This window comes from Pelmatolapia mariae, linkage group LG7 (assembly GCF_036321145.2).
Source record: "Pelmatolapia mariae isolate MD_Pm_ZW linkage group LG7, Pm_UMD_F_2, whole genome shotgun sequence".
Lineage (NCBI taxonomy): Eukaryota > Metazoa > Chordata > Actinopteri > Cichliformes > Cichlidae > Pelmatolapia > Pelmatolapia mariae.
This window is the reverse complement of record NC_086233.1, coordinates 20404808-20426976: the sequence shown is the minus strand read 5'-3', so window position 1 is coordinate 20426976 and position 22169 is coordinate 20404808. Positions and strand designations below refer to the sequence as shown.

At 39.2% G+C, this 22169-nt stretch overlaps 1 protein-coding gene across 11 annotated transcripts in view; it reads left to right on the top strand.

Annotated features, from left to right (window-relative positions):
- nedd4l (NEDD4 like E3 ubiquitin protein ligase) overlaps positions 1–20818 on the top strand; it is a 44477-nt gene extending 23659 nt beyond the window's left edge. For 3 of the 11 annotated variants that reach the window (XM_063478361.1, XM_063478358.1, XM_063478352.1), the window contains 24 exons: positions 750–904; positions 1800–1935; positions 2049–2234; positions 2357–2434; positions 3922–3981; positions 5305–5442; positions 6377–6568; positions 8843–9040; positions 9295–9372; positions 10054–10068; positions 11100–11154; positions 12439–12497; positions 12822–12887; positions 13713–13942; positions 14653–14774; positions 14948–15018; positions 15215–15310; positions 15425–15498; positions 15605–15665; positions 16081–16140; positions 16463–16570; positions 17340–17436; positions 17845–17917; positions 18915–20818. In XM_063478361.1, coding sequence (XP_063334431.1) covers positions 750–904; positions 1800–1935; positions 2049–2234; positions 2357–2434; positions 3922–3981; positions 5305–5442; positions 6377–6568; positions 8843–9040; positions 9295–9372; positions 10054–10068; positions 11100–11154; positions 12439–12497; positions 12822–12887; positions 13713–13942; positions 14653–14774; positions 14948–15018; positions 15215–15310; positions 15425–15498; positions 15605–15665; positions 16081–16140; positions 16463–16570; positions 17340–17436; positions 17845–17917; positions 18915–19017 — 2511 coding nt within the window. In that variant the 3' untranslated portion in view covers positions 19018–20818. The remainder of the gene's footprint in view (positions 1–749; positions 905–1799; positions 1936–2048; positions 2235–2356; positions 2435–3921; positions 3982–5304; positions 5443–6376; positions 6569–8842; positions 9041–9294; positions 9373–10053; positions 10069–11099; positions 11155–12438; positions 12498–12821; positions 12888–13712; positions 13943–14652; positions 14775–14947; positions 15019–15214; positions 15311–15424; positions 15499–15604; positions 15666–16080; positions 16141–16462; positions 16571–17339; positions 17437–17844; positions 17918–18914) is intronic. The other 8 variants (XM_063478363.1, XM_063478359.1, XM_063478354.1 and 5 more) reach the window with 5 other exon arrangements.
- The last annotated feature ends 1351 nt before the right edge of the window (positions 20819–22169 follow it).

The following is a 22169-nucleotide window of genomic DNA, read 5'->3' as shown; positions in this document are numbered from 1 at the left end:
ATAAAACCAAACCAGATTCTACTGTTATTCCTTTCTGCCACATGAAGGCAACATAGTTCTAAGCTTGAAAGTAAATGTCCCACTGTGAACCAAAAGTAATGTGAGAGCATCTTTCTTTTTTTCTTTTATTATTTCTCTGAGAATTTGGGAAGCCGCTCACTGCCAGCATCTGGTAAAAGTCTTTTCCAGGACAGGGTCTGGAAAAAACATTTACAATGTGGCCTGTTATTTGGAGAAAATTGAGCTTTTCCTACTTTAATGTGTGTTCTTGGATGTGTGGAAGAGAGCTAGAGAGCGAAAGGCTTCACAGATAAGGTGACATTTAGCAGCCAAAGCGTGAAAGCTTAAATGGCACCCTCATGTTCATACTGCAAAAAATTTCCTTTTCCCACCGACTGTCTGTATTTCTTTTTTTCTTTTTCATCGTATTAAAGCCTCATTACTAATGCTTTTTTTTTTTTTGTAGTAGCTCTTTTTTCTGCCTACGTATTAAATTAAGCGTAAAATTGCCAACACTACGAGTGAGATTGTTGCTTAAACATCAGCTCCGTCTTGGATTGTAGGCATAGATACGCCTGCCTGCTGGCAGCTATGAAACACAGGCATTAAGTAAATGTTAAGTAAAACGAAAAGAAAAGAAAAAAAAATAAAACCATCAGAAAAATATAACCAGCTAAATCTTTAATGTACTTCTTTCTGATCTTTGGCTTAAACCTACCATACTACCCTTCAACCATACTGTCTTTCAGGGTTGGGATGAGTCTGCTGACTCAGGCTCCCAGCGACCCCAGCAGCTGCTGCCCCCTTTGCCTCAAGGCTGGGAGGAAAAAGTGGACAACCTGGGACGCACCTACTACGTAAACCACAACAACCGCACTACACAGTGGAAACGGCCTTCCAACATGTACGCCTGATCTCGCACTAACACAGACGCGAACCTTTCACATGTCACTGTTGGTTTTTATACATGAAAAAAAATCACTGTGTTAAAGTCTGTTGAGGATTTTTGCCCATGTACTGCAAGCTTAGTGGGGAAATACTCTCCAAAAATATTATTTAAGATGGGGGTTTTTTTTGTTTTTTTTAAAAACATTAAAATAACTGGCGTCGGCCACAGTTATTCCTATTTGTAGACTTTACACTCCTTTAAAAATTGATAATTGGACATTTTAAAATATACACAAATTCCCTCTCTATACACACAATAATGCCATATTCCATGTCTCCACTCAATTGGGAAATTATTATTATTAATTATATAGATATATTAAAAAGAAAAAAATAATTACAGTATTTTTAAAAAGTTCAATTTTTGAGCTTTATCACTTTTTCTGCTAAAAACTAAATAACTGCACACAGGGTAAAAACAAAATCCTGCATATAAGGGCCCATTAGCTTAGCTTAGCTTTGCACAAAACTGAAGAGAGAAGAATGGGCTGAATGTCAGTAATCGAATGTGTTTGTCCTAGGCTAGCCTTTTGACTTAGCTTTATATTTAGGAGATGGATAGAAGAAATGTTTTTAATCTTCTGAGGTAACTCTTAGCAGTAAAATGAAAAAGCATATCGCTCAAACGTCAAAGTAATCCTTCAACAAAGTATGCACGGTTGACAAAACATGATGGACATATTTTATATCATCATTATTCTGAGCACACCTGATAGACTGTAAATTATTGTTGAAATAATTAAATATAACAGTGTTTGGCTCTTGTTACTAAATAATCCTGCACAGGAGAATTAATTCATGATTATTAACTTTTGGTTTCCATTCACATTTTCTCGCCAAATCTCTCTCAGAGACGTGATTTCAGAGATTGAGAGTGACAATCAACAGCGGCAAATCCATCAGGAAGCCCATCGCGTTTTCCGATCAAGGCGCCACATCAGTGAAGACCTGGAGAACGAGCATCTGGAGCCCAGGGACTTGGATAATGTGAGGGGAAAAAAAGAGCAGTCCACTCACGCACACTTAAACTCATCTACAGTGGTAAAATTTCCAAAAGATCTGTGTTACATCAAGATTTTGTCTCTTTGTTGTGCTGGTAGTCTTGGGAGCTCATCACAGAAGAGGATAACGACAGCTTGGCTCAATCTCTGCCCGGTCCCTCCTCCATTTTGACACCACAGCACACGCCAACACCCATCACCCAGGAGTTCTCAGAAGACTTAAATCTGAGGCTGTCGCTGACTCCCGATACAAACGGAGAAGTGCCAGGGCCCAGCTCTGCTTTGGTGAGACTGCAGAACCGTTAATTTTCCATTGTCAAAAACCTGGACCTGGTGTAAATGTAGGCAGCCAAACAAGAGGCAGCGCTGGCAGTGGCGTTTATTCTCTCTTTGCTTCCTTTGAACAGAGCCAGCTGTCAAACAGACTCCGTTCCTCAAGTATGACGGATGGCGTCAGTGATCAGACCCAGGCTCCTCCTCTTACGGTACATATTTCTAAAGCCACAAACCCTTCCTCCAGCGTTTTCTACTTTCCCTCTTTCTGTGTTGTCTAAGCAGGTTGCTAATGTCTCATTTACCTCCTCCTCGTGGATGTGTCTGTCCTGTTAGTTTACCACATGCTAAATCACCTTTCTTGCTCCTCTTGCATTTCAACCTCCAGCAGATGCTACTACCCACCTCACCCTTTGTTTCTTCCCTGCTTCAACTGTACCACTTATTCTACTTACTTTACTTTTTGTCTCTCTAGGATTACCACACCTCTTCGTCTCTCATCACTGCTCTTTGTGATTCACATTCCACTGTGTTTGATTTGTTACGTCTCACCAGAATCATGATTCCACTTAAAAACTCTGAGACAAAAAAGTAAGATTAAGAAGTGCACCAGGGTTCCCCTGGAGTCCTGAGTCATGGCGTCAGCTGGGATTCAGCTTAACAAACTGTCACAAGATCTGAGTCAGATGTTTGTCACACAGCTGAGTCACAGCAGTGAGCTTTAGCATTGTCAAGAAGAAGCGACAGTACAGGTGCTCGTGTCTTTCTTTCCCTTCCATGATACGTTTCTCAGAACTGGACGACTGTTTAGAAACCAATAGAGGGGGGGGGGAAGCATTTGTTTGATGTCTATACAAGGTTTAATGTTTTCCTGTGGGCGTAGTGAGCAACCACAGGAAATCCCCCCCCCCCCACCCCCTTCTATTTAATTATTTTTTTCTTTTGTCAATTTGACTGTAATATACTTTAAAATATGTCATTAACTTAATAGGAGGATATGAGGTAGCTTTAATTTGACGGTACAGATTTAAAATTGTTCCCATATTTTAGTTTTCTATTTGTTTTGGCAGTAGTAGCTATTAAATTGCTTTATAAAAGGCTGCTGTTGGAGGACTGATATCATTTATGTACTTCTGTGTAAGCAGAACAACACCTAGTTGTGCATATCTGCGTTTAAAACGGAGAAACAAAACGTGTACATGAAAGAAAATACATTTTCTTTCATTTTTTTTTCCTTCAGAATTTGATTCTTTTGTTAAGGCTGGTTCCTTTTTCCACCTTCAGCACTGTAAATCACTTACCTGCTTGAACATTTTCAGGACGCACCTGTTTCTGGTTGAAATTAAAGATGCTGCACATTGAATGGAGGGGGAAAAAAATCTGTTTTCCAAAGGTTATTGATTGCACAGGGATGAAACTTCTTTTTGTCCCCCTCTTGCCAATCACAGCAGCCGTTTGCTTCACTCTGTGTCCTGTGTCCTTGCTGTTCCCAGCCACTGCGCTCTTAGGCCCATAACCAAAAGATTCTCTTGTCTTTCTGCCACTCCTCACCTCCTCTGAGAATTAATTTTCCTCCTTTTTGTCCACTCAGTTTTCCTCTCTCAGCCTTCACTAGTGCCCACACTTGGCTCTTAACTTACACCCTTAAAACATAACCTATTGTGAACTAAAGACCCTCTTCCATGTTGTCTACCACCAGCAGAGTTCCCAGTCCAGAAGAACGAGAGCTCAAACAGTCTCAGGTGGTGAGGAGCCTATGGTAATATCTCAGTTTATGCACAGTATTAACCCTTCATCACACATCTGTTAGTTCCCTGACACTATGTAGGATGGGACTGTCACCCGACTAGTTTTGTGAATGACTTCTAATAAATCCTGCACTCAGTTAGAGAGCTTACTCATTAGGAAGATTTTCTCATTGTTACACCAGTGTTTCTTTCCAGTAAAGTCCTGTACGAGCATATGCTGAGCAGGGCAGTGTGATCAAGAAAATGATATCCCAATATTTGAATAGTCACATTTTAAGTCAAGACTAAAGCCTTATAGCTGTTTCTTGGCAGCCATGCAAGGGAGTAATATTAATTTAAATCCCATTTTTCACAGCCTGAAAGCACTTTTCAAATTCAGCGAAGTACAAACTTACAAGAATGCGTGCATTTTAAATTCTTTTTGCAGTGTAAAAAATAATACAGCTTTTTTTCAGTTCCTGTGGACCAGGAAAGCCTAAACAGCACGGTTACTTATTAATTTATTGACAGGAACATTATTTCTGATTCCCCTAAAAATCAGATCATATGCCAAATGATGATCTGTATTTTAGAAAATCATCAAAAAACAGATTGCCCCTTTCATACTACACATACTTCATAATGGACACAAACAGCTTAATAAAGCAATTACTTTTGAACAAATTAGAAGCATAAATCATCATGATTAGCACATAGCTTAAAAACCTTTCTTTTCTTTAGTTCTCTTATTGTGATCTGCAGCGTTAGAGCAGAAGTTGTCTGTTATATGTGTGTGTTTCTGTGTTTGTTGTGTTTTGACCAAGAACTGACTGCCTAGCTGTAAATAACGAATGCCACTGATCAGTCATTGATAACGAGCCATGACGCTGCATCGTAAAATGTTGCCAGTGTTCAGCCATGCTGTCTGTGTAATACATCACCAGATTATGCTGTGATTATTTGGTTGACACTCTATAATGTTTATGCTGGAAATGGTTAATAGTTCACTCAGTTGGATTGTAATAATCTACCATTTTTCCACATATGGTGTTTATTTTAGTACTAGTTTGTTGTTTTTTGGGGGGGTTGTGTTTTTTGTTTCCTTTTTTTTTTTTTTTTTTTTTTTTTTTGTAAAAATTTCCACCTAAAAAAAAAAAAAAAATTAATATTAACAATGATCAGATATTATGTATAACTCTGGTTCTCAGCTTGAATTTATTGAATGCGTTTATTTCTATCCACATGTCTTTCCCTGCTGCCTCAATATAAAATATTAGAGCCCCTCCACTTGTCTAAATGTACTATTCTGTACTGATTAGCCATATTTGCTTTGCTCTCTCTCTACACTTGGCCAGTCTCCCTCGTCAACTGCTTACACCTTGACCACCCCTGGCCTGCCCCCTGGATGGGAGGAGAGGAAGGACGCCAAGGGAAGAACTTATTACGTCAACCATAACAACCGCACCACTACATGGACTAGGCCAGTTGTGCAGGTACAGCAGGTCTGAAGTGTAGCTGTCGGGCTGGCTGGACCGTAACCCGGCCCCATGATTCTTCGCCTGTGTGTTGGATCTCTTCCCCCTCCTGTGTTTCTCCTTTTCTCTGTGTACAAGAGTGAAAGAAAAAGAGAGAGAGCTTTTAAATGTCAAACTTCTGTGTTGTTTTGTTTCCTACTTTGTCCAACTTTTACTGTGCGTCTTCCTTCTCTTGTCTAGCATTTTGTGTAACATAAGGATGAAGTTCAACTGTGTATTGGTCACGTGTTTCTAAACCCTGGCATGGGACCGCAACCACTACTCTTCCCTCCCTCCTCCCATTTCCACTCCATTTTTCCACCCTGCCTTTCTGTCTGCAAGCGAGGCAGCCCCACGTAAGCAGTGCTCACAGAGAGACGGCTACGGAGGGGACTGGGTGTATGTTTGATGCTCTCCTTTGAAATCCACCCTTGCATTTGTGCCTTTTTATGGTCAACTCTGTAACTCTGTGACTGTATTATAAATGTCATAGTCTCCTCATTCTCTGATTCTCATCTGTTTTCTTAAGTACTCGGAAGGAGAGGCAAATCTATCAAATAATTCCTCTGTGTTTGCTCTGAAGTTATACCCCCCTGTAAATGTGGGCTGTACCTCCCACCTCATCTAGGGGTGAAAGTTATGTGGTAATCTCACTATTTCAAACCTTTATCATTGTTTTCTAGTTGGACATAAAATCCTATTGTTGTTTTGTTCGTGGCCCTGAAATGACCCCTGCCTTTGAGATTTTAGTGGCTTATTTCCCAAGGAAAACAAAGCCTGCATCCAGACCTTTCCAGTGCAGAAAAGCATGCTTCTCAAAGAGACTTTCTTTTTATTTTTTATTTTTGGCAAACAGCATGGCATGCTTGATTTCTTCCCAACCTAACCTCAAAAGTGCTGTTCTCACTGACAGCTGACTGAAGACGGTGCCAGCACCTCAGCAGCAGCAGCAGCAGCATCAGCATCAGGAGGAGCCTCAGCCCTGGCACCTGCATCCACCCCTTCCTCCTCTTCCAATGCCTCCAACAACCACCTCCATGAGCCCCAAGTCCGACGACCTCGTAGCCTCAGCTCCCCTACTGTCACCCTTTCCACCCCCTTGGAGGTGAGAATTAGCCACCTGTACTGTCCCTCTCCACCATCATTCCTATCTCCTTTTCTTCTACATACTTGAGGACCACCTATTTCTGTCCTACCTTCCTGAATCTTTACCCTCCCGTCCTTTCTTGCCATGTGCTCCAAATGACTAAATCATGATCTTCACTTTCTCACACTTCTGCCTGTTCCTTCTAAAGATTAACATTTCCACCTGTTAGCTCTCCTCTTTTCAGGTTGCTGCTTTTGTCTTCTCCTCATTGCCAAACTTAATGAAATCTTCTCAAGTGTTGTTGGGATCTCTCCATTAATGACAGTTTTCTTTTTTCACATTGCTCTTACTTTCTCCTCATTAATGAAAGTTGAGCTCATGACTGTGTACTAGAGGACCTTGCAGCTAAACACTGATTAGATGAATAATATGATCCGAGCTTTCCTTAAGCACCTTGATTCACGCTATGGTTTAAAAGAATAATAGCATGAACCTGGTGTGGTAAATCTAAGATGGCTAAATTATTTAAATTGATAATGGGTCCCAAATGATGTCATTTGTTAAAATAAAACTAAGGACATACAAATGAAGGAGTGGAAAAACTATTAAATAAAGACGGTTTTGATAACGCAATGGCCAATCGGTTTTATTTGGGAAGGCGTGACAAATTGTAAATAAGGAGCTTAAGGAAGGCTGTGTCAATATTACTGTGTGTTTGCACTAGTTTTTATAATCCAATAAGACCGCGTTCAAGGCTAATTCACTCTCTGATGCTACTCTATGCTAACAAAACATCAAAGGTCTAACTAAAGTAACAAAGCACACAGAAAGCTTAATAGACATCTGTCTTTCTGCCAAGGAGATTATATGTAGCCAATCCGTGTACATTCCTGGTGTTTGACTCATCTAGTGGACAGATTAAATATTAGCTTTTTTCATCTCTGCTTTTTAATAACCTGAATGTTAATGACCAATAGCAATTCATAGAGTCATCCTGCCGCCTCCATGTTATGTTGTTCCCAACATTATGCTTTACATGACTGCTTTCTCTCACTCATTGGTCAGAGGGTGTTAATATTCACACAGCATAAGTGGTTAATGTGTTAGCCGTATAACACCTGGGTAAAATATTGAAATTCCTACTTCACATTTTAATGTGTGTGTGGTTGTTGTTTGGGTTTTTTTTTTTTGTTTTTTTGAAGCTGCAGGCTACATCATGCAGATAACCTCTGAGGTTGTCAATTTAATTGCATCGCATTAATTTGCACGTACATTTTCTCAACCTAAATTATGCACTACGAATGCAAATGTAAGTCTGATCAACACGTTTGTAGAAATGCATGATCTCATCTGGTGCTTCTGCAGCCTTTTAATGGCTTCGTTCGGTGGCGAAGATACTACCTAGGGAACAGACCTGAACAAGGTTTAATTAAAGTGTGTGCGAGTATTGTGGAAGTAAAAGGAAGCGAAATAGTCGCAGCAGAATGTTGTAATTACAACTTGCAGGGGATGTGGGAGGTTTGTGGTTAATTAATGCACTCTTCTCTCTTGTTTGAAAGAAGAAAAAAAAGGTCAATCAGTGATGATTACTGCTATTAATTATTATTATTATTATTATTTTTTTTAAATCTGATGCAGGGACACTTTTTAGTCTGGACGACATAAGGAGCTTTTACAAGAGATGTTCACTTTCCTGTATATAAATAGTTTCTGGTATTATGTTGTAATTAGGTTTCCTTTCAGCCTTGACAGAGAGCTCTGTTACCAGATTTAGATTAATGAGTTCTGCTGGATTTAAAGTAAACATTTGTTAGTTGTTCTTGTACTTCTTCAGTATCTAGGTAACCAAGAGAGAGCAAGAGAAGTCTTACGCATTATCTGGGAAGGGTGATAAATCAGATGTGTGTGACATTTTCATTTACAGGTTGATGGAGTAAACAGCATGGAACATGGAAATCAGAAATGAGCCTGGTGTTAACTGATATAATAGTTTAAAGAGAAAAGTGGTGATGATACTTTCAAATGTTGCAAGTTTTAGATGGAAATCTCATGGTGCTAAGAATTCTAATCTTTTTCTCTTTTTTTTACGAGCAGACAAAGAAAAAGGGATTTGTTGGAAGATGTGTTTCTGTCTTTGTTAATGATCACTAATTTTGTATCTCTCTGTCAGTCAGTGTCCGTTTAAGTTTCGATATGTATCCTTATTTTATCATGAAATGGGAGATAGCATTACATGATCTTTATTTATTTATTTATTTATTTCATATCACTCCCCCCCCCCCCCCCCCCCAGGGAGCCAACAACATTCAGGTACGGAGGGCTGTGAAAGACACACTTTCTAATCCTCAGTCTCCCCAGCCGTCCCCTTACAGCTCCCCAAAGTCGCAACACAAGTCCCAGCAGAGCTTCCTGCCCCCAGGATGGGAGATGAGAATAGCTCCAAACGGACGGCCTTTCTTCATCGACCACAACAGCAGGACCACCACCTGGGTGAGCTAGCACATTGCTGTTTAGGGATGAGGAAAAAAACACTCTGTGATTTTAATCTAGTGATTAGAAAATGTGGGGCAGTAGTTAGTGTTGGTCGTTTAGTGACATCTGGTGGTGGTAAGGTAAATTTTATGTTCACTTTGACAGAGCTGCTTTTTAAACTTTAATATAGAGAACAAGGTGCACATTTAGAGTTTGTTGTGCTTTTTCCAATATAATTGTTTACTTTCCTGTCTTTTACTGCTGACAATCAGGAGGATCCCAGGTTGAAATATCCGGTCCATATGAGGAATAAGAACTCAATGGAGCCTGGTGACCTTGGCCCTCTTCCTGTAAGTACAATTACTATAAGACTAAGTAGATATTTAACCTTTGGCCTGCAATGGAGATGCAAAACAACCTCATGAATCACAAAGACTGCATACCTTTGTGCACTCATCATTAGCAATATGTATTCTGTCTTTTATGTGTGTAACAAATCTGCTCTTTTGGAGCAGTACAACCATGTAGTCTTAGCTAAAGTAGAATCAAGCCAACATATTAATTGGCTTTTTGTGTTATGGTGCATGTTGTAATCAGCTTGTGATTGGTCTGTTTATGTTTAAAATTAAAATATGAAAGAAATTACTTTTACAGTAAAATATGAAACTTCATGTGTTCATGTGATCAGACTCCATTACATATTTCCATTTTTAGTCCTGTAAGAACAGAAGCTGTTTGTGTGAAGCTTAGCCAAGAGGGTCTGGGAACTGTAATAACCTTATTAGGAGGTGAAACCTTAAGATTCCCTGGAAGTGGGCAAAATGTTACTGTAGCTAGATGTAGTATTAATAATAAGAATATTACTAATGACAGTAATAATAAAAAAGCTTTATGGGTTTGTACAACTCACAGGCTTGTGTGGTGTGTGTGCATGTGTGTATGTGTTCTCTCTCCCCCTTTCTCTTTTCTCTTCATTCTGATGGATCTAATGTATGCTTCTTCTTCTACACCTGGCCATGTCTGTTTGGCAGAACCTACCAGAGGAGGTTGGTTGGTGCCTCCCTCCCTCTGCCTGCCTACCTGTCTGGTCCAGTCCAGTCTGGTCAAATGCCTGCAGACAGCCTTCTGTTTTCTTTTTTCTTTTTTTTCTCCTCTTCTCTCTTTCTTTCTTTCAATCTTTTCTTTTTTCATGACCAGCATGGGTGGATTGTCGCTCTACTTCCTTTTTAGTATTTTACCCCACTTCCTCTCTCTGTGTGCAGCCTCCTTGCACCACTGCCGCTCCTTCTGTTAGTGTTTAACATTTGGAGCTCCCCATCATTGTCCTTGGATCTCTCAGTCTGTATCAATGTCTGAGAAACAGTTAACACTAGACGGATTTCCCAGGCATTTGTTGGAGTAGGACTGACTGAAGGAGTGAGACTAGAGTACATAATGGGAGTAAAACAATGAGGGAGGGAGGTTTCAAAGGAAACACAAGGAGCTATATATATAAATACATATATATCAGAGGAAGGAATTGGCTGTATGCTGCATGTATTCTCAGTTTTTTCAGCCTGGTCTCCACTCATGCAGCAGCAGCATACTTACACATATACCGTACGTCTTGTAGCTACACCTTGTTCAACAGATTGAACTGTGCCTTTCCCCCCACCCCTTTACACTCAGTCTACTGTAATGTTTTTATTTGCTTGATTGCTGGTGCCGTACGAATGTGTGTGGCCTGTGACACTGTACTGAGTGGTCACCGTGTCAGTCGTGATATACTGGTTTGAACTCATAGTGGTGATTTAACCTTTATGTTGTGGTTGTATCCCTGCCTTGCTGATGTGCCAGACCGAACTCAAATAAGGCACAAAATCCTTTCATTTCCTTTGTCGGTGTTTGATTGAGCTTACCTTGCTTGCAGTGCTGGGATGTCATTGTTTGGACCATTTAATGGTCACTGAAGTTCAATTAAACATAAATTTGAAGAAAAGGAAAAATAAATGGATGGATTTAAATTGCTATTTGAGCACGGCCTGTTTATTGGTGCTTTCTAGTAGTTTCTTATTCTTCCTCTCTTCTTCTTTTTCAGCCTGGATGGGAAGAAAGAGTTCACACAGACGGACGCACCTTTTACATCGACCACAGTAAGATACCTTTTCCATGCTTGCATTTGGTTATGTGTGCAGTCATTTGAAACACCAACTAACACCCTGTTATTCGGTTGCTCATAGAGTCACATTTAGCAGCAAGAAACATGAGGTAGCTATTTTCTGGATGACTTTATCAGTCTCTCGCATTGTTCTGGAGGAATTTTGGCCCACCCTTTTTTTTTTTTTATAAAGATTTGCTGCTGTGCTTCGGATTATTGTCCTGACTAAGCCTTAGCTGTCAGACAGATGGCCTCATGTTTGACTCTAGATTACAGTTCATGGTTGGGGAATGACTGCAAAGTAAATTTGAGCTGTGCTAAGATGGTGTGTTTGATTTTTAGCAAATTTGGTCCTGTGGATTATGGCAGAATATCTCCATTTTGGTATCTCTACCTGGAGTTCTGGGAATCTGTATTTCCCATTGGGTTACCTTGTGCTGTTGCAGTTTAACAGCTGTACTACATTTTGTGTACTTTACTGTACTTTCTTGCTGGATCCAGTTTATGATCATCACTATGTTACAATGGACTCTTTCTAATAACATTCTCTCTGATAGCAGTCAGACTGCACTCTTCTTTAATGCCAGGATGTTTAACTCCTCCGGATACTTTACATCACTTCCCACAAACTGTTTTAGACTACTCAGGAATAGACTTCTCCCTCTATTTGGCTCTCTCATGAAGGCTAAGTTCCAAACTAGCTGTTGGTGTTCACCTGATCTGACTTGAAGACAGTCAAGTATTTCACCTCACCAACTCTGACCTCCATGCCATCCTTTTGTTGAGTTCCATCTAGTCACATCAAGTCTGTTAGTAAATCAGACCTATGTTATATGTTAGGGCATGGCTTTAGCTTTTGTTGACATCATCATCAAATCCTTTGAATAGTCTATCCCTGCAACACGCCTATTCATGAACTCAGTGAACCCTTTCACTTTGGCTTCAGAACGCACTACAGCACAGAGGCTGCTCTCATCAAGATCACAAACAACCTTCTCATTGCTGCAGACTCTGGCTACATCATCATCCTCATTCTCATCATCCTCTCAGCAGCTTTTGACCTGTTTGTTCCTGTGTTTGTTCCTGTGGCAAGTTTTTTACAGGATAGCATGGAGTCCTATGAAAACCTTCTTTTTCACATTATATTGCTTTTCTGCCATTATTTTTGTTTCTTATTTACTCAAACTGGTTTCAAACATCTGTTTTGTCCCAGTGTCCCTGAACATAATTTCTTGAAGATACAAATGAAATGATGTTCTGTTGTGTTCATTTTATCCAGATACAAAGAACACGCAGTGGGAGGACCCGCGTCTACAGAGTCCAGCCATCACAGGACCCGTGAGTTGTTTCCTCTTACTGCCCCACTTGTTTAGGGAGTCGCTACATACAAATGACAGCTTTTTCTCTTAACATAGCAGTTCTATCTGTCGTGCACTCTCATCAGCCCCGGCCCGTCTGTGCACAGCAGAGATAAATCACTTAGTTGTTGCATTTGTCACTTAACATGCTAACACCTGGTGTCCTTCTGTGTACCACTTCAGATTTCACTCTCACTGGAAGGTCGCCACCATGTTGCGCTTGTGTTCAAACATTTATATCAGGAAACCGATAACCGAGACTGATAATTTTTGACTATTTCTTGACTTCTGTTTGTCTTTGCAGGCGGTTCCCTACTCCAGAGAATTCAAGCAGAAATATGACTACTTCAGAAAGAAATTAAAGAAACCGGTAAGACTTTCTATCCTGTGTCTCTAGTTTCTGTCTGTGCTACTCTTGCATAATTATGCAAAAGATAAATGTTATTCAAACTTCCCGACTTCCTCTTGCACAAAGCAGTCTAATTGCTTCTCTTTTGATTATGCTTGATTGCATACTTATTCAGCTTTCTTCACACTGTCACAACACTGGGTGACTGAGTATAACATATGTGTTGTATATTAAATATTCATTGCAATTCTTCCACATTCTTTTTATTTAAAATATGCTGGAGTTGGTATATAATTACCACTTATTGTCCATTATTTTTCATTTCTGTTGCTGTTTGATTTCTGAATGTAATCTTAAGTGCACAGTGACAATAGTTTTTAAACAAAAATTAGTTTGGACTGTCTGCTGACACAACATCATGTATTTGCATTTTTCAGTAGCAAAAGATTCACACATGCCCAGAGACCAATTGGGGACTCCCCCAGCTAACTCTGGTTCTTAGTGAATAAGCGTGTATTCCCCAAGTAGTTGCTGGTAATCAGTAGTAATCTTTTGGAAAGAGGGTTTTACACCAAAGAGAAGCAAATTTTAGTTTGAAGATGAATGTTTCCTGTTCATAATTTCCATCACAGTGAATGTTATCACTGTCCAACAACCACGCCGACTTGTCAGAGAATACAAATTTTGTGACAGGGGGCCAACACCATCTGTTATATAAACTTTCCAGTGGATGATCTTTGACATTACTTTCTTCTAAAAACTGTCTTGTTTTAGCTGTTTCTAAATCAGTATTGTTTTTATTGCCAACAAAACACCTGTTACAGTTTTTACTTTTAACCATTTCAGGCTGACATCCCTAATCGATTTGAGATGAAGCTACACAGGAACAACATCTTTGAAGAGTCTTACCGTCGAATCATGTCACTAAAGAGGCCAGATGTTTTGAAGGCACGTCTATGGATCGAGTTTGAATCGGAGAAAGGACTAGACTACGGTGGTGTGGCCAGAGAGTGGTTTTTCCTCTTATCTAAGGAGATGTTCAATCCTTATTACGGCCTTTTCGAATACTCTGCCACGTAAGTGTCTGCTCGTTTGTGTGTGCCTCCTTTAAGAGCTGCTTTTGAGACTGAAGAAAGGCGTTGAACCCTTGAGAATTCAACAGGATATCACACACCACTCAGGACATAGTGTTACACAAAGCTAGTTGTAAAGAAACCATTCTTTCTGTTCTGAGCCATGAAAACATCCATCTCTACTCATTTATTGAGTTAGCTGTTGAGGGGCAGTGCTGCCATGTCATCCCCATGAGACTTGTGAAAGTTTCCTTTTACTTTGATTAGCTTTTCCTCTTATTCAAAAAGCCAACGTCGAACAAGGGTTTCCCACACACAATACGCATTAAGGTGGTCAAAGTGTCTTATGTTGTACCGTCATCAATATGTAATGACTTTGTTCTCACATATTTTTGACATGAGGTACCCAAAGAAAATAAATGGTGGCATTTAAGGGCAAAGAATTGAAAATTTTAAATGGAAAAAGTAGTCTATAGATGTGGTTCAATGAAAAGCTAATAAAACTTTTAGAAATCACCTTAAAAGATGTCTGTCTCCACTCCACGGTTCCTATTTTTTGTGTTTTGTTTAGTTTTTTCTTTTCATTGCTTACCTAAATTACTTACTTTTGTACTGTGTATGCTCTTAAATGTCTAATCTTATGATATCGATATTACTGTCTAATCTGAGCATGACTGAAATCACTTTTTTCATCTGTGCTCATGTCTTTCCAGGGACAACTACACTCTCCAAATTAATCCCAACTCTGGCCTATGCAATGAGGATCACCTCTCCTATTTCAAGTTCATCGGGCGTGTTGCTGGAATGGCTGTGTTTCATGGAAAGCTGCTGGATGGTAGGCGACTTGATTGTAGAGGATTGCTTTGATATTACAAAGTTAGCACAGAATGTTAGCTCGGTTAAAGCACTTTGTCACTCGTGTTTTTAAACGTGTTGTAGAATGTAGAAAATAAAAGTGATGTTGATGATTATCATCATGTTTTGGGGGTTTTTTGTGCCTCTTTTCAGGTTTTTTCATCCGACCATTCTATAAGATGATGCTAGGAAAACAGATCTCTCTTAAAGACATGGAGTCTGTGGTAAGGTTTCTTTTTGCACTACAGAGCCAGTGAGTTTGGATCTGTGAAATGTTTATTCGTTGAACTTGCTTTACTAAAATAAATAAATATATTTTTGCTTAGCTTTCTTTGGAACAGTTTTGCATTGATCAAGTCAAACTCTTCTTTCTCACAAGTGAAGGCCAATGAATTCTTTAATTCTCTTTGTGTTTAATAGGACAGTGAGTACTACAACTCTCTAAAGTGGATTCTGGAGAATGATCCCACTGAGCTGGACTTGAGGTTTTGCATTGATGAGGACAATTTTGGGCAGGTGTGCAGGCATCGAAGCAGTCATTTTTAATCAGTTAAAACCTCATTTTAATTTCAGTATACTAATGTTATTGCGTATCAGAAGAAAACTCAGCTTTTTTTTAAAATCCTTCAGACCTACCAGGTTGACTTAAAGCCCAGTGGCTCAGACATGGTGGTCACCAATGACAACAAGAAAGAATACATAGAGTAAGTATTTTTATTTTCATGTCATCCGTTGACTCATATTTATAAACAAAATTGCAATCATCTGCTCATCTCCAATAATAATAAATATGAATTTTCCCTCCGTCAGTCTGGTCATTCAGTGGAGATTTGTCAATCGGGTCCAGAAGCAGATGAACGCTTTCTTGGAGGTATTTATGTACAGTCATATGTTTACCACTCGAGGGCAATGTGGCCACTGATTTTTAGTTAGTTTACCTAAGCCTTTGGGGTGGCTAAGAGCCTAAGAGGCAGGTCATCTACTAATCGAAAGATTGGTGGTTCGATCGCTGGCTGCTCCAGTCTGCATGCCTAATACCCTTGGCCAAGATACTAACTCCAAGTATGAATGTGTGTGAATGTTAGATAGAAAGCACTTACATAAACAAAGCATAGAAAAGTGCTTGTTTGAATGGTTGTTGTATAGAGCACTTTAAGTGCTCAGGTAAAGTAGAAAAGTGCTATATCAGGACCAGTTCATTTTACCATTACTTAGTTTAAGAGTTGAAATTAAATTCTTCTAAACCTGCTTGCTTGTTATTATAATTCCCTTTGTTTAATTTTCAGGGCTTCACTGAGCTCATTCAAATAGATCTGATCAAGATCTTTGACGAAAACGAACTGGAGGTATGAGTATCTTTCTAGTAAAGCTGAAAAAAAAGTTTAATTCATTAGCCAGTGGGTAAAATTAATATCAAGATTTTTGTTTTTGTTTTTTTTTAAAATCAAAATACTACTTCTGTGAGAATATTTTATCCTACTCTTAAGCTGCTTTGTCATCTTTAGACTGTCTTAAGTAACCTTGCTTGCTGGGAAACGTATATTAGACCACTTATTTAAGGCTATAGCTGGAAGATTCGTTAAAATTTTTGTTAAGGGTTTATTTTATGGTAAAATGTGGCACTGGGTGTAAATGCTGTCTTTTTCTTTTACCTCCGTCTCTCTGTAGCTGCTCATGTGTGGTCTGGGTGACGTTGACGTCAACGACTGGAGACAACACACCGTTTACAAGAATGGCTACTGTCCCAATCATCCCGTCATACAGTGGTTCTGGAAGGTATGCTCATTACTCAGTTACACAGTTCGAGACTCATAACTGGATGCAGCAGAACCATTTAAACTATGTTAGTCTACGTGTTTCTGGACGTTTCATCATAAAAGCACGTTTCCCTCCATCTGGCCTGCGAGTGGAAGTTGCTGGCCTCGTTTTTGAAGATCAAAGTCTATTTGGAAGAACAGGCTTGTTTGCTCTGATGAAAGTGGTACCTGCCCCTCGTTATCATTTGTCTTGACTTGAGCGTTAACACACTCACACAGCAAACACACACTAGCCACAGAGACTGCTGTGTCCGTGTCATCTGATTAAGGGCTCCGACCGCTTCTGTTTAATTTTGTGTCATCACTTTTTCCTTTTAATTTTTTTTTTGTGTTCAAATGTACATTTATAATCTGCATATATTTGTGAGGACACTCGTTGACATAAACCTACCCTCACCGCTTGCCAATTAGTTAACAACTAGTTTAATAACTTACTGTTAACCCTAAAATGCAGTCCAGCAGTTCTTTGAAGTTCTTTGAAGGTCACAAAGTGAGGACTGTCCATGTCCTCACTTTCCCAAATGTCCTCATGTCAGAGATCTAAAACTTCATTCCCACACAGACATGCGCAAAGGCAAGATTGCAAAACTATATGCAGAAACTTTCTTCAAATATAATTTTGTGTTGAGTTGATGGGAAAGCATTAATAAAGACAGTGTTATTTATTTATTTTTTGATCGAAAAATTTTGTTGACTTTTGGGAAATTGAAATGTTCCTCTCTCGTCAGGTTGTCCTGCTGATGGACGCTGAAAAAAGAATTCGACTCCTCCAGTTTGTCACAGGAACATCACGAGTGCCCATGAATGGTTTTGCTGAGCTTTATGGTACGTGATCTAAGCAGATAAGTTTGGTGTTTTTGTGGTGTTTTCTACTTTTGTAGCAGTGTTAGCATATACTTGGCCAGAACAAGATGCAACAAGGTAACAAAAATCCCTTTCTAACAAATTGTGGTCCAAAGATTGAGTAAATGTAATTCCACACATAGAAAGAGATGTCAAGATTTGCTAAGTTGTAAAAAGTCACATTGATTTGTTTAAAGGAAATCCTTTGTTTTAGATTTATTTATACAGCTTTACTTGACCCAGTATTTCCATTTAAAACAAAAAACATATGTTTATGTAAAATGCAGTAAATATCCAAAGGCTTTCCTTCAGCCAAGGTCTTAAAGGGTTTAATTTGTCCTCGTGTGTGCATCAAGAGTGGAATCATAATTGTTTCTCCCGTTGTGCCAGGTTCTAATGGTCCTCAGCTGTTCACCATCGAGCAGTGGGGAACACCAGATAAGTTGCCAAGAGCTCACACATGGTATGTCACTGCTACACACACTCACAGAACAACAAAGCTGAGAGTCTGCAGCTGTGCTAGCAGCTCTGTGAAACTGCACAGTGGTGCTTAGCAAAAAATCTGACATACTTTCAGTAGCAGTCCCAGCAGGCACTTAAAGCTAAACTGATGGGAATCTCAGCTTGGCAGAGTTTTTGTCACATGCAAGGTAAAAGTATGCAGCTGCTAAAGGTTGTTTACCGTGTTATCTTTTTAAAATGTGGGAATGGTACCAGTTAGTGTGAAGACATTCATTTTTATGTTTTTGCCCCCTGTTGACCAAATTAAACTCGGCAGTAATAGTCTTGGTTTTCAGTTTGTTGGTCATCCAGTCCAGTGTTCAGTGTGTGCGGTCTGTGTTCTTCTCTTTAGCATCATGGACTGAATTTGTATCATTCATTCATTCATTCATTCATTTATTTATTTATTTATTTTTGTAGCCACACAGGAGAATGTATGAGCTAAATCGTACTTTTGAGCTTATTTCTCAAATACAGTGTAGCACTATTGCCACTGTTTTATATACTGCCATAGTATTTGAAGCCCTTTTGTATGTGAAAGGTTTACACAAGTCTTGTACAGAGGTTAACTGCATATTTGCAGTTCTTCCTATAGTCTCATATGACAGACAGATTGGTGGTGCATCAATGGTCATGTGGAGATTGAACTGGTCTGTCATGGTAAGAAGTGAAGCTGTTGATGTACTGGTCGATCTACGTTCCCAACCTTAACTATGATCATGAGCTGTGGGGTAGGGCTTTAATAATGAGACGGGGTTGGGGTTTTCTCTGAATTACTGTAGGATCTTTAACTTACAGTAAAAAGTGCCTCCAGGCAACTATTTGGCGCGATATAAATGAAAATGACTTGAGTGATCACTGTGGATGATATGAAATTGCCACATACAGAACCAAAAAATTTAATTAATTAATTTATTTTAAATGTTACCTTATTTGTTTTACCTGTTTTTCTTTTCCAGTTTTAACCGCTTGGATCTACCCACCTATGAATCATTTGAAGACCTGAGAGAGAAGCTCCTGATGGCCGTCGAGAACGCGCAGGGCTTCGAGGGAGTCGACTAGAACGGCTCCCTCCAACCGCATCCAACCCTCCAACGATAAGACAAAATGAAACAGGGATGTCAAACCAGCTGCTGTAGCAGTTCTGTGCAAGCATGTTGTACTGTAATGCCTGACTACGAGCCACCTCCGCACGGTGGTTCGAGACTGTACAGCGACTTGTCGAGCCAATATGCCTACGTCTTTGTATCTTTTCGGTTTGGGTAGGTCCCTCCTTTTAAGGTGCTGGGGAAAGGAAGGGAGTGTCGCACTGTTTCGAATGCTGAATTCTGTCATCCACAGGCATGAGCAATGAATGACGGGAGCTGGCCCCTGATCCGCTGTTTCTTCCCCCTCTACCCTCGTCCTGTGAAAATCTACAGTGCTGGAAAACACCAATGCATTTCAATAGCTCCTTTATGTACACTATAGCACAGTATTTGCACCGCCTTCATACAGGGGTGCTTCGCATGGCCTTAATCTGGCTTCTACATGCACTATTTCTCTAAGAAACTGCAGCGGCACTATGATCACAACTCTCTCAAATCCTTAGACCAACACCAGATTACCTTAGGAATGCTAGCCAATCACATTTCAGGAAATTGGCCACGCCCCTCCGTAGAGCCTTGTCTGCACTGTGTGATCAGAGATCACCATGCAGCCTTTTTGTAGAATAAAGTTTTCTTTTTTTTCAGGCACTAATAATGATTCAAAGATGGGGGATGAGTTCCCAGAGATGGGAAATTATTATTTTTTTCTCCTTTAAAAAAAAAAAGCAAACAACATTTTGTCATCATGGAACAAGTTTTCTTTTGAACATTTGGTATAACTCTTCCAGGAAAGTACTCTCAGTGTATTTGTACTGATGAACAATTGTTCTTTACTATTTTGACAACTATATATGACATGGTGTGTGAAGTGAAAATCTGGCTAGTCTGGGAAATGATTAATCCATATCATTTGTTACGGTGATAGCAAATGTGTTTAATAAAACTGTTTTTATTGTAGTGCTTTGAGAGCAGCATGAACTGTATCTTGTGTTTGCTACGTAATAATTTGGAAGTGTAATTGATCTTGAGGTTGGGGAGGGAAAACTTAAAATTAAGGGGGGGTAGTTTCTCTGAGACGTCACGATTACATTAATATTCTCATGCCTGTTGCTGTTCATAATGCTGTAAATTGTACTTGAGGGGAGATTTAAAAACCATTTTAAGTTCTTTCATGATTATATGAATATATGTATGTATTACATTTAACAGAAGTATTACTGATCAACACTAAAATGAAGCTGTGCGTGTGTGTGCGCGTGGATGTTTGAGAGAAAAGCTGTGACCCCCACTGAATATAAAGCAGCACGTTTCTTACAAAGAAAATAAGTGTTTTCTTTTTTTCTATCTTGTTTCTCTTTTTCTAACACTATTGAACCTAAAGGGCACTTTATAGATCACTCTGAGGTCATGTCGCCTGTTATGTCTCTTGTCATTTACTTGAATGTGATTTCCCCCTCCCTTCCTTTTATTCAAAGCACTCACTTGGTGCAATATGTGGTCTGTAAATCTGGGCTGCTGCTACAAAAAGTTGGCAGAAATGAAGCTGAGCCTTCACATCTTTTAATATTCTTTTATCTCTTCCTTTGTCCCCTTTCTCTACATTTCCCTCCCTTCTGTTTCTTCCAGTCTATGATCCCAACACTCAGACTGACTCAGTACAGTTTTGTTTTTTTTAAACAAATGAGGGTTAATATCATTTTGTTCACAGTTCGCTGATTTCTGCAACTCTTTGTGGTTCATTTAATTTCAGTCAAATAAAAATCAGACTTCTCACACACTGTGTTGTTTAATCATTCGAGATCCGACTTTCCTTAAAAACGAGGTGGAAGAGCCATGAAACGAACACTGTTTACTGTTTCAATAAAGCCCCTTTGGAGAAATCTGCTCAAGTGCATGAGCATCCTGTAAAGTTAGGATAAATCGTCGGCCACAAACTTTTTGTTGCTTTCTATAGTTGTGCATATGCTTCTTATAAATGTGAAAGGTTGGCATCGTATGACTTAAGTCCTCCATAACACCTGCACGACTCTCTTGAAAATGAAAGTTTGCTGAGCTTTTGTGTTTCAAAGTTGCAATTTGCATCAATAATCAAACTGTAAAAATATAATAAATTACAATATGCTAGTAAGGATTATTCACTGTAATTGGTACTTTGTCTAATCGTGCCATAACTACAACTACATATTCCTCAAATTTTAACCCTTGTGCGTTCCTCGTGCCCAAATGTGCAGTGTGTGTAAAATTGATTGGCTTCCAGATTTGAGTTTTGTTTTTTTGCATATTTGTCACTCATATATTTCAGATCAAACAAATGTTGATAACAGTGAGAAAAAAAATAACTTTTAAAATAATGATTTCATTTATTAAGGAAAATGAGTTCTCTTAACCTAAAGTGAAAACAAATTAATGACAGATTAACTATCATTAAACACTTTTTTTTTTTTTTTTTTTTGCAAAAATTTTTTTCACTTGCCACACCCAGGCCTGATTACTGCCAGACCTGATCAATCATGAAATCATTTAAATAGAACCTGTCTGACCTCGAAAAGCATCATGCCATGACCTAAAGGAACTGAAGAACAGATCAGAAATCAAACCCCTGGCTAAAGCTTTGGAACTGCTGCCATTGCTGATTAGGCATTTGTGTTAATCAACAGCTGAAGCGGTGTGCCTAATAAAGGGGCTGGTGAGTGTATTTTTAACATCTATTCAGAGACTTTGTCTAACTTTATTACTGACTGATCATTCATAGAAATTTGGGTGGATAAATATGCCCCTATATTTTAATCCCTATTGTATTTTAACTCATTTGTTGACCTTCCTCAGAAATGACTGACCGTCTCTTAAAGTGTATAAGTTCAGCACTTCTGCCAACTTACTTAACTCACACAAGTTTGCAAAGTTTTCAGAAATCTCTTTAATCCCAGTCTTCAATTCTAACTATTTCAATTCAGTTTCCAGGTATCTATGCTGCTGTTGCTGTTGCTGTTGCTGCTGCTGCTGCTGCTGTTGCTGCTGCTGCTGCTGCTGCTGCTTCTTCTTCTTCTTCTTCTTCTTCTTCTTCTTCACAGAAAATTTGTCTGCATTGACAAATAATTGAAAGTTACTACCATCTTTCACTGTGTA